Below are 12,832 nucleotides of genomic sequence, written 5' to 3' on the forward strand. Positions count from 1 at the left end.
GCAGGGTGAGATCTACTTTAAAATCAACATAGCATAATGCACCAGCACTTTAGGAAATAACCTCCCTACAGGATGAGAATGTTCATTTGAACCACCAATGTTTATGTCATTGTGATGGGCAGAATTATCAGCTACATCTGTCAACTCTCTAAACCACATTTATTTCAAGTTCACCTAATAATGCTTTTAAAGTAGATGGATCTCTCTCCCTCTCTTTCTCTCTCTCTCTCTCTCTGTCACACACACACACACACACACACACACACACACACACACACACACACACACACACACACACACACACACACACACACACACACACACACACACACACACACACACACACACGCACACAGAATCAGCAGCAGGGGGCGCCGCAGACGACAGTTCCTTCGCTGTCTGTGCGTCTCCAGTTTTCGCCCGAGCAGCAGATGGACCAGGAGGACCAGGACCCTCAGCTTCCTCCTCTGCCCGGACCTGATCGACCTTCATGGATCCGCAGCCAGTTGGTTTATTTTCCCACCTGTATTCCGACCTGGGACCTGGGAGTGAGTCGTTCCGTGTGGGAGACACCGTTGTGTAGAGAGAAGCAGGTCGATCAGCACCAGGAACTGAACTAACAGGTATTCATTTCAGTCCTGTCAGCTGGAATCTGTTTGTAGAAGTTTTCTGTCCTGCTCCTTTCTTCTCTGACCATCCTGTCAGCCTAATGAACTCCATTGATTGCAACCTAGGGATGGTTTCTTTTTGCTTTGGGGTTAATGGGGTGAAAGTGTTTCTGTAGGGGGTGCAGCTTTCTGCAGGGGATTCCTCATTAAAAGAGGCAGGGGTCAAGGGTCAACTCACATGGTCAAGTTGGGAGATTTCTTCTTCTTCTGCTTTCCCTGAGTCATTGTCTGAAGCCTGTGGTTGAATATGGTAATTTTCTTGATCAGATTTATCAGAACATCTGAGAGTGTGTGGAAACAGTTTCACGACTGCTTCTTTTGTTTTTCTGCCAAAGTGTCCAGCGCTCAGAATCCAGCAGGTATGCAGGGAGCCGGTGCCTGGTCTGTCAGGTAACCATTGTTCCAGCTCTTGGGTCATGGCCCACTAATACTCCAACGTGTAAAATCTGTATCAGTACAGTGCCACTGCATTGTCTTTGTCACACTGAGTTTGCAGGGATTATATACAGAAAATAGCTCCGTAAGTCAAAGTTTTACCTTTGTTAACCTTTGTCACCTCGTTGCATTGGCAGAGGAGAGAAGTTTGTACACTCAGTAATTCAGATGTGTTTTGTCGATTGACCAAGAATGAAGCCAACAATCTGCCTGATTAATCATTTCTGTGTGTTTACTGCATGTGTGTTTCCGTATTTAACCTTAGTGTGTTGGTGCTGCTGCTCTGCTCAGACCGTCTGGAGTGTCAGCACACCACAGACCACAGGAAGGTGAGCAGTGTTCATGTGGGGGGGGTGGGGGGGGGCATAACAGAACATAACAGACACACCAACCTGTGTTAGGTGTGAGTGTGAATGGTTGTCTGTGGCCCTGCGATGCGCTGGCGACTCGTCCAGGTGAAATTTCACCTGCTGTCGGTGAAATTGTAAAACAATTGTACGACCGTTACTGTCGCTGTCGTGTGTGAGAAACAACTGAAACAGTGAATCGTCCGTCGTATGTTTTCACCTGTGGCTCTGGAGCCCGGATTCACATTCAGTTGAATGGGTGTGGGTGGCCAGTCGGCCCCACGTCTTTCCACCCTCCAGCCGTGTGACCTGAGTCTGACCTGGGACATGACAGTGGCATTGATTTACAAAGGCCGGTGCAGTGGAAAGAGTGATGGGAGTGATGGAGCTCTGAAAGGCTACACAGGCTGAGTGACAGGAAAAGCACTTCCTGCCAACCCTCCCTGCTTCTTCACCCTGCCAAAAGTCAAAGGCAGTTGAGGTTTACTACAGCCATGTGTTTGCTCTGTGAACGGAGACAAAGTGCTCCTTAAGGGGCAGGATTTCCATGCGGTTACACAGATAAAGCCGGCTTGGCACGGGCCTCCTCCTGGCAGGTTTCTCAAACAGAGAGCGCAGTGATTGCCGCTAATACATCTTTGTCAGAGCTGCACAGAGGGACGGAGTGAAGAGTGAGAGACGCAGGTAGCCAGCAGGGGATTGGACACTAGCAGACACCCACTAATCAGCCAAATCAGGGCTTTCTGACCGTGAACAGAAGTCTGTTTCTCAAACAGAAGACGGGGGGGGGGGGGGCCCAATAGTCAAGATGACGACATGAGGTCTGTGAAAATGACCACAATTGCGGCCGGGTGAGACAGCAAAGAGAGTCCAAGGCAGGTTGAAGGTGTCACAGATGAGGTCATTTATTCTCCATGTTGACCACAGAGGAACATCAGCACACCAACAACCATATATAGTGTCCCAGCTGACTGTTCAGGAAGGTTTCAACTACCAACAGGAATAACTCGTCACTTTTTAAAATGTATATATCGATATAAACACCATCAACCCCGTCTACACCGATTTACATTAACTAGCAGTGAAACAGACGTCTTTTATACATACATATATACAGTATATATATAGAACTATACGACACACACACACACACACATATCCATCTCCCCCACCAATTTACACTTGGTTGCCCCCGGAACTATAAAACAGGTGCTCGTTTCCATGGGAAGCCTTTTGCCTGCACACCCTGAGGACACAGACACTGGTGAGTACACACTCTGTTCACACTAAGCAACACACATCCAACAATACATCCTCAATTTTGGCTCATGATTTAGTCACTTAACACATCATTGAACCTTCACGTTGTAATTGTATCTCTAATCTCTTCTAGGTGGAACTGTGTGACCCACACAGCCCCCCACCAACAAAACCCAATCCAAGAAGGACAACAAACATGGCGATAAACACTCAATAAGTTACTTATCCAAAATGTGCTGAAAGCAATGTGCTAATGTATCGTGCCAATCTTCAATAAAGTGCTGTTGCTCCTCTCAAAGTGCCTGTGCAGTTACTGAAGTGCATGTGTGCTCCTATTCAGTCCAAAGTGCGTTGTGCCATATGTACAAAGCCAGGTGACGACGTGCTCTTCGTCGCTGACTGGCGTTATAAAACCGGGCTGTGGTCTGAGGAGATCAAACTGTTTCTGATGAAGGCCTTCCATCAACTCTTGGTGTTCACTTTCTGCTTCTTTTCTCTTTGTGACACATCGTTGCATCTCACACAGGTTCCACAGAGGACAGAGCCCCGAAAGGACTTGAAAGCAGTGCATGGAGATAGTCAAGGCTCCTGGGGGGCCTGGGGGGCCTGGTCCGCCTGCTCCCGAACCTGTGGAAATGGTGTACAAGGACAGAGCAGGCCTTGCCTGCCTGTTTACTCTCCATCCCATTACACAACCAGCAGAGCTGGCACCCCCTCCCACCACCCAGTCCATATCATTTCAGCCTTGAGACCCACAGTTCCCCTGCGTCACGACTCCAACAGCAGCAGTCGTGGTGAGCTGCGGAATGTTAAGGAGACCCTGCATGGTGGACGCAGGTAATCTAACCCAAACCCTGGAGCTTCTGGCTCAGCAGCAGAGCAGGACGTGTCTCTAATCATCAGATACAACTGTTCTAACCCACTGATTGAAGTACGTGCAAGATTTCAACCCCACAGCGTCATTACTAGACTTTCTTTGCTTTTAGAGCATTTTCAAAATTTCTTGTCGCAACCCCGTGAAGTTATAACACATGGTTTCTTGACAGTTGAGGACATTTCTATTCATGAAAATTCACATGGTCAGCAAACTGACTGTTTTAGTAGAAATCTAACGCATGAGCAAGCTCTTAGCGGCGTAGGTGGAGACTTGGACAAGCTAGGAAACCTCAGGCAGACCACAGGCTGCACACAGGCTGCACACAGGCTGCACACAGGCTGCACACAGGCTGCAGGTGGACGGTCTTCTGCCTCGACCAGTTGGGGTGAACCAAAGAGCAACAGCGTGTGATGGACGTGATCACATATGGTTTCTCACCTTATAAAGGGACAATTCTCCTTTTAGGCCCAAAAATACTCCTGAGAGCTTTGTCACTGCTGTTGTTGTTGGAAAGCTTTATACTGTGACGCGATATTTTAAACCCTCGTCAAATATTCGGAAAGTGTGATGTATGTCCCTTTGGTGGAGTTGAAGCAGCTGGTAGCTTTGTTTTAGTTCTTAACTAAACCATCATACTTGTCATTCTGTGGAGAAAGCTGCTGATTGGAAGTTGGTTCCCTCTGATGTTCAGTGAAGACCAGCATCCCTGCTCTTGTCTGTGAGAGATCTGCAGGCCTGGACAGAGCCTGAGCTGCATGCTGAGCAGTGGCATCTATAAGTGACTCTGGGCGATCTGACCGCCCTCCAGAGGAGAGCGAGTCCTTTATGCATGGAGTCAAAGGCTCGGCTTGTGCTTGGCAGCTCTGTGACCTCCTTCCTGTTTGTGCTTGCTGAGAGATGGAGGGGGGCTGTTTGAGTTGGAATCTAAGGAGACAAAACATGACAAAAGCTCCAAGAACACTGCAGCTAGTACCACTCAGAGACGACATTTAGTTGGAACACGCTCTAAAAAGAAGCAATTTACCAGAAAAAAGAACTGACTTTGTTTCAGAAGAATAGTAGAAGTAGGACTGTAGCTGGGCGGATTTATGTGAGTGGAGTTGATGCCACTCCACCATCACAAAGTGTTGATCTGCTCATGTTTGTGTCCCCAGGAGGGTCAGTCACACGGTCCCAGGAAGGTACGGCTATGGCAGAGTACCTTTTGCTGCTCCGTCGCAGACAAACGCCGGCAAGAGCTCTGGGACAACTCACACCCACAGGCAGAGGCGTTCTCCCGCTCCAAGAGACCACGGTGGCCACAGGTCAAACAGCCTGGCCCCCTCCAACAAACTCCTCCGCCATAACAGGCCCAGGGCTCAGCAGCCCATCTGGGCTCCTCTCTACCAGCCCGGATCGCTCTACCAGGCTGAGCCCCGGGGGAAGCTGCAACCAGGCAGCCAGGTCTTTGGATCCCAGCAGCACCTGGAGAGACCCTACAACCTCCTGCCTGCTGCTCTGTGTCCTGGGGAGCAGACTCACTACAGGCTCTGCAGCAGGATGGTACGTGGCCCTTTAATCTGTCACAGCCAGGTCCACTTGTAACTGAATGACTGATAAATGAATCAGGCACCGGTGTGGATAGCTCCAGTTTTCGTTGCTGCTCCTATGATAGTCAGCTGCATATTTTTGTTTTCATAGATAGATATGAAGAAATGGAAATAGCTGGGAATCACGTCCAGACTGCTGACTGCTTGTTATTCATGTTCGTTTTGGTGCCTTCATCATGTTCACGGTGTCTGAGATACACCTGGTGTAACTCAGACATAACCGTGCAAATGCAGGTGGAGAGTGGTGACCTATGCAGTGGACTCTGATGAATCCCGATGAGGGTGTGTGTGTGTTCCCGTTATCTTTTCTGGAGGACATGGAATCCATCTTGTGCATTGAAGTAAATGCAAACAAGTCCTGCCCCTGTATATCATCACTGACGTGTGAGGACAAAGATATCCAAGCAAACGTAAAGCAGATCGGTGGCTTGTTTAGACAAAGGAGACAGGTTTTCAGAAATAATGGGGCTTGACCACATTTGGGTACGTGCCCAAACTATTACAATCAAGTTCAAACCGATTCCTGCTGCCACGGGGCTTGATAATGAGAAATATGATCTTAGTACCGTTACAAAAGGGTTTCCATCTTGTGCTTTGCGTCATACAAATCTGTGTGTTCCTCACATTGGGAGGGTGTGTGTGTGTGTGTGTGTGTGTGTCATCCATCATCAGGTCTGTCCTCCGTCCAGCAGACACATCAGGGCTGTTCAGTGTTCCTCATACAACACCCAGCCGTTCATGGGTCGGCTGTACGAGTGGGAGCCGTTCACCGAGGGTGAGTCTTTATGTTCAACAGTTAATTTGTGAAAAAGCAGAAGCACTCAGTGGAAACGGAGCAGAAACACTCTTCTACCAAAACCAATCCATCACATTTCCACCGGACCTGTGACCCCTGTGATGTAATTGAAGGAATGTTCATACCAACGTACAAAGTCACTCACCTGAGGTATCCAGGCAACAGCAAAAACACCCCTGAGGGCTCCAGTGGAAATTAAAAAACCATATCCTGTCAAAAGGATGTTTGTCCTGAGATTAAATAACATCACATAAATGTGGAGACGGGGGTACTGAACTAAAGCTGAAACTTAAAACAAGGAGAGAGTATGAAAGTCACTTTTCATTTTTCAATAGTTGGTCAGTAGTTTGTTAGCAACAGTTAAATTCAAGCAATTAAATGAATCATGATTAAATGAGAAAAATCTTTTTTATTTCTATGTTTTAGACAGATACAGTGTGTGTGTGTGTGTGTGTACTTCAGTGTGAAATTTTGATACTGATTTATGAGCTCGTAAACCTCCTTTCAGTTCCCGGAGATCAGCATTGTGAACTGAACTGTCGGGCCGTCGGGTTCAGGTTCTACGTTCGACAGTCGGCCCGCGTGATGGACGGGACGCCCTGTGGACAGAACGATGCCTCTATCTGTGTGGCGGGAAAGTGTACGGTAAGTCAATTTGTAGACACAACACAGAAGGATTTCACTGCAGCCGTCTTGTTAATCTGAAGCTGTGTATTCGCTGTTGGAGCTTTTTCCATGTTCACAGAGCAGCTGGTGGTTTCTGTCTCCTCATGCTCACTCGTCCATTGCTCGTTCCTGCGTTATAATACCAAGTGACATATCATGGCTGTATGCCCAGAATCTTCTGTTATACATCTTCTTCTTCTTCCTCGTCTCGGGTTGGTTAAGATGCTTCTGCATTTCAGCTGTACTTCAAAACCATGTGACTTTACAGGTCATAATTTGCAGCGTCCAACGTGGCCCATTCAACAAAACTAAAGAATAATCTATAAAATTAATATCATTTGACCTTTACAAAGACCCTGCCTGAATCCTCATGAAGAAATTATGTGGATTACTGCAAATGTCGAGCACCTTTATGCGCAAGATCGAACAATTTGCATCAAACAGATATGACGTGGTGATGTCCAGCAGAGGGCAGCACAGTTTAAGAGTGAGCTCCTCCATGGGACAGTGGAATGAAGTTGGAGTGAAGTGGAGGTCAGGAGGAAGTTTATACCCCCTGGACCAAAGCAGGAGGTCTGGGATCTCACTGCTGGGTGTATTTGTACTTTTGACCCTGTATTTTCTACACCCTGTAAAAACACACCTGTGACTCCCAGAGCTGGAAGTCGCTGTGTGGGCTCGTAACATGCTTTTAGCTGGCTTGGGATCAAGTGTGCCAGATTCCCTTTAGCATTTTTTTGATCAACTCTTGTTGGCACAGAGTTAATTTCCAGTTCACCCTGCTGAGCTCAGCCAGTTCCCATGAGCTGTAATCCTACGATGATCTTCACAACATTAATATTTAATCATGACAGAAATCCTCTGGTCTCCGTCACAATCCCGTTACACGCACACATGTGACAGATCCACATGCGAAGGGTGGAATTTAGAATTGAACGGACACTTACCATCAAAGCAAGAGAGGTCTGATCAGTGACTTTGAAGCACTCGGACCTCTGCCAAAGTCAATAAACCGTCAATTATATGCAGATCTGCAACTGAAGGTCCTCACATGTCTGGATGCATTTATTTTTTGATTTTAAATTAATTTGTTTTTTTAATTTTACACGTTTAAGAAGCTCAGATGGATGGGGTTACAGTGGATCACTGGCATCTGGTGCCTACATTTACATGCTAATACCGAATAATTCACAGTCAAGTTTGAACCTTAAAAAATGAAATTATTCAGTTATGGATGCATTTATTGAAAAAAAATGAATAGGAATAAATCCTCTCATAAAGGAAATCAATCATGATTAATTCCGTATGATATATCCTGAGTAGTCACACTTCAAATTCAGGTTGCTAACGGTTACTGACTGATCAGGCTGAGCTGTGATCCCTGTTAGAGATTATAAATTGGATATTGTATATTTGTCTTTCAAAGGGGGTCGATCACAGTGAGATGGACCCCAACAGGCTCGGTCGGGTCGATCCGATGGAGCAGGCCTGTGTAGTAGCACGTCATAATAATTTGACTACAAATGAAATGTATCTACTTTTATTTTACCATTCATGTACTTTGCTTCTAGAGAGGAACGTGGCTGTTTGAAACTTCTCCATGACACCTTTCATGCTGCATGAAAGACAAACCCTGTTTTGTCCACTTGACCATGGATCCCCCCATCCCCCACCCCCTCTCCCACACACACACTCTCACACTCTCCATAAATTTCATAAATTACCTTCCCTCTTAAATAGAGTTGTAGCAAATGGAACGACACCTAGGAACGGACAAACAAGATGATGATGGATCATGTGTACATGAACACTGAGGCATTGACCCCCCCCCGGCGCTGCTCATTTCCGATGAACAGTGGAAGAAAGATCCCTTTATGGTGGGAATTCCATTCAGCTGTGACGTATCTCTCCTTACAGAGAACGGGCATTTGAGAAGGGTGTGTGTATTTTTAAAGGGCGATCACTGACCTCACCCACCTCTGTTGGGGATGGTCCACCCAGCTGAATCTCTCCAGACTACCCAGACTATTATTGACACACTCGTCAGGTTATGCAACTTCCAGGTGCTCAGTGCTGTTAGGAATTAGACGATGGAATGAGATAAAAGGGTCAAGGAGGAAAACATGCATCTTCTTCTTCTCCTTTCGGCTTGTCCCTCTTCAGGGGTTGCCACAGCGAATCATTGATTTCCATCTTTCCCTGTTCTCTGTATCCTCTACTCTGACTCCAACTACCTCCATGTCCTCCCTCACTGCATCTATAAACCTCCTCTTTGGCCTTCCTCTCTGTCTCCTACCTCCAACTCCATCTCTAACATTCTCCTACCAATGTATCCACTGTCCCTCCTCTCCACATGTCCAAACCATCTCAATCTAGCCTCTCTAGCTTTTTCTCCTAACCTTCCTGTCTGTGTTGTCCCTCTGATGACCTCATTCCTAATCCTGTCCATCCTGGTCACAAAAAAAATAAAAACTCGTATAAGAACCACCAGACAGAACCAACAGACATGTTTCAACCCTAGAGGGCGCCACTGTGCGTACTAACTGTAGAAGAGGTTTTGGGGTTTCGTAAAACTGTTTATCTAAAGCCTGAATTCTGAAACTGCGTCAACCGACGCCACTGTGAACCCTTTGAACCTGTCTATCACTCTATTTCGTCACGGTGCAATTCACCACCAGAGCGGTAGGGGGTCGCGTCCTTTTCCTGAATGGTTATCGTCAAGTTAATTCACTTCCTTTTTTTCTGGTCACAGCTGATTTAATTTTCATCTTTTGGACTGTTTATATGTCATTTCATTAAGTTTGAAATATAATTCATGTGGGAAAGTAACACTTCTCACTTCTCCCGGGAGAGACAGTGATCCAGTGGACTGATTCTTTGGAGAATTAACGCTGGCTGGTGGAAATCCCTCTGTTAGATATTGGATGTTGGTTTCATAGATGAAATCAAACAATTAACTGCTCCGTTAGTTTGTCTGAATGTAAAGTTTTACACCTGGACACAGCAGTGCTGACACTGGGGCCATGTGTCGTTACCACCCTCTCAGTCTGTTGTGGGTCTGCGTGGCCTCGATGCGTAGTTACAATGTTTTGGAGGTGCACGTCAACCTACGCCGTAGGCTACGGAGAGCCCTCTGCGTACGCCGTCGATTTGACGCAGTAGTGTAATTCAGGCTTGAGTCATGCTTGTGGTCTTGGTGTCTTGAGGACTCAAGGTTGGTCAGTCAGTTTGTCAACCATCTTTGCCGCGACACGTCCTGATCTCTCCTCACCCCCCTCATTTGTCTTTTCATCCGAACTGGATTACATGTGCAACAGTGGTTCAGATCATTTGCACAGATCAGTCCTGAGCCAGAGTCGATCAACCACTCCTTACTGAAGTCTTCAGAAAGTGTTTGCCGACAAACTAAAACGATGGCAGGATTGTTTTGTCAAGGTGCTTCCCCAGAGTTGTATGAAATCATGGTGTAATCCTACTTATAGTTAGAAAAGTTCAGGCAAAAACAAAGTCTTCGTGGCGGAGATAGTTCACATCAGTAGAACCTTTTTCTGCTGATTAAAGCCCAGGTCTCTGTACTTCCTTCCACCAAAGAGTCGCAGCAGCCACAGAGCCGGTGGACCTTCACGAACCTGTTTGATGACACAGTTTACTCTTCACTCGCTGTCAAGATGGATTAAATAGGAGAACTCCAGTTGGAGGACGGTGTAGACGGATGAGAGCTATGATGTGAAGGAGATGACAGATTGATGTCTGGGTTTGGACACAACGTCCTGGATCCTGATGGGCCCCACTGGCTCTCACTGACCCACATTGGGCCCCCACTGACACGCTGGATGCGGCTTTGACACTTGTTCCTTCAGCCACTCCTCTGCTGGGTTCTTTTCCACCTCATAAACTTCTTCCTCTCTGGACAGGAAAGTGTTTAACCTTCTGAGTGGGGGCCTCTTTCACGCTGTGCGAATGCAAAGTGTTGGCATTTTAGAGCTTCTCCATTTGATGGGGCTCCATCCTCTGCTTTTCACCTAAGACTGAGACACAACGAGTTCAGCTGATGAGTGTTTTGTTGTTTTTTTAAATCTTGGCACAGTGTCTCCAGGGAACTCGCAGCCACAGGAAGAGCGAGCGAGTGTTCAGCGCTGTCTGGCGTCCATTTCCTGATCATATTCTGGCAGCTCAGCACAACAACAGCTGGGCCTGCGCCTTCAGATATTACTGTCAGCAGAAATAAGGAAAACATTCGCAAATCAGATCCATGCACTTTTCCTGTTTATGCTTGGTGACTTTTCAGTCAGTGGCTGACTGATAGCAGGGAGGTCAATGGCTGATATAGGAAGCTGATATTTTATTTGTCACCTGAGTACTACAGTGTGACCTGGAATTTATGAAGGAAATGTGTTTCACTTATCTGCAGTGTGTGTGTGTGTGTGAGAGAGAGATCAACTGATGAAATAAATGAAAAATAAAAAGCATAAATTGACAGCGTGAGACGACAGTTCATATGTTTTGTTAATCAGCCTTGTAAGCAAGTATCGGCTACTGGACGATAGTTCTAATCAGTACAAGCAATAATTGGCTGATTAGTTATTTAAAACTCCAACCACTCGACTTCACAATTGATCCTAAAAATACTGAACCGCGTGCAAACGAAGCTGCGTCACCACAAGGAAGGTACAGCAGTACAGCTGCAGTGGTTTGTCATGGAAATGACAAATGTGGCAGCAGAGAGCTGTTGGACCGGTGACGGTGAACTGGACAGTTGAGAGCTGGCAGACTCACAACAGGTTGAGCTTTGCTGTAGAGAGCAGCTCCAGACAGGATTTATGAGGGTAGACTATCTGGATACTAAGTTGTATTTTTAGTGCTCAGCGGTCACGCAGGTCTTCCTCACACAGATGGCTGTTGACAGTGATTGGCTGCTATCTGGGTGGCTGTCGATTGAACAGACACTGGAGCTCGTTTTATACCTCATTGGTTTGTTTGGAATGTCAGCGATCTGCAGCGCTCGATGTGTGGTCAGTGCTGGAATGTATGGTCATTTGAGAATAAAACAAGAAAGGTGGGCCAGTGGGAGCGCACATGCAAATGTTCACTTCTTGTGCGTATGTGCATTGCCTCTGTTTTTTTTTGTATGATTTCTTCATTAACAGGTGATGCTCTTTTGGAGGTGTGTGTTCTATCTCAGTATGTGTGGGTAGTGTGTCCTGGTGTTCAGGGTCAAACGCCATCGTAAATTAGACACTTATCTTCCAGGGTCAAACGACTTCATTGAGAAACAACCGTGAGTGAGTTTATAAAGTCATTAAACCCAGACTTAAATGGGTCTGACGAGACGTCTGTGCGTCTCAGTCAAAATGGCCAATGTGACTGTGAACCGCCATTCCTTCTTTTATAACCTGTTATTGTTAGATTTTAGTGGCCTCATAGCACTTAATATATAAATGTATATAAGAATATACAATATTCATACAAGTGAGACCTAAGATAAATAGATGAATAAATACATACTACTTATGTACATATTTATATTTGACTTAATCTCTTAAATGCACCTTGATGAATCATCCCAAACACTGCTCAGGGTGGAATTCACTATAGCACATAACACTTCAAATGTCTTCAATTGTCCCCCCATAACACAGCATCATGCAACTTGACTTTAACATTCAGCCCTCAAACTTCAGCTGTGCACCACACTGACTCGGGGGCCCGTTCTGTCCTGGCTGATGTCGTACATTGGCATAATTCATCGTGACAGGAAATCTGCCTGCATTAAACATCAGAAGGGAGTCTGGAGTCACATGGGTGTCAGTCCGGTGGCCTCTGAAGTGCAGTACCTGTTTCATGTAGTCTGATGTCCACTTTGAGCTGTAAAATGAAGCAGAGGACAAACAGAAACAGCAGCCCCACCTCACCCCTCCCAGACCCAATCTCCTCTCGACCTGCTTTACCCATCAGCCCGTCCTCCACCATCAAACACATGACTCGAAGGAGAGCAATCATAGGACCACGTTTGGTCTTGTTTACTAATCTGTCTTCCAGATTCAGCCAAATCATGTGTTTTTTCATCTCTCCTAAAATTCAAAAGGTTAAAAGTGAACCGACTGAAGGTTGAGTGTGAAGCAGGTCATATCGCACAGATGTTCCTGCTGATGGTTGGAGCCCCTGCCAAAAAGACCACGCTAGCTAGAATCCGC

At 46.3% G+C, this 12,832-nt stretch overlaps 1 protein-coding gene across 1 annotated transcript in view; it reads left to right on the top strand.

The window, feature by feature from the left end:
* Window positions 1-413: 413 nt before the first annotated feature.
* LOC144738600 (thrombospondin type-1 domain-containing protein 4-like) overlaps window positions 414-12,832 on the top strand; it is a gene marked incomplete at its 5' end in the record, with an annotated part of 30,769 nt that continues 18,350 nt past the window's right edge. The window contains 6 exon segments of the mRNA XM_078621606.1: window positions 414-505; window positions 1,369-1,432; window positions 3,237-3,547; window positions 4,742-5,129; window positions 5,849-5,951; window positions 6,481-6,617. Of these exon segments, the coding sequence (XP_078477732.1) occupies window positions 414-505; window positions 1,369-1,432; window positions 3,237-3,547; window positions 4,742-5,129; window positions 5,849-5,951; window positions 6,481-6,617 (1,095 nt within the window).

This window comes from Lampetra planeri, unplaced genomic scaffold (assembly GCF_965212315.1).
Source record: "Lampetra planeri unplaced genomic scaffold, kcLamPlan1.2.h2 scaffold_1080, whole genome shotgun sequence".
NCBI classification, from domain to species: Eukaryota; Metazoa; Chordata; class Hyperoartia; order Petromyzontiformes; family Petromyzontidae; genus Lampetra; species Lampetra planeri.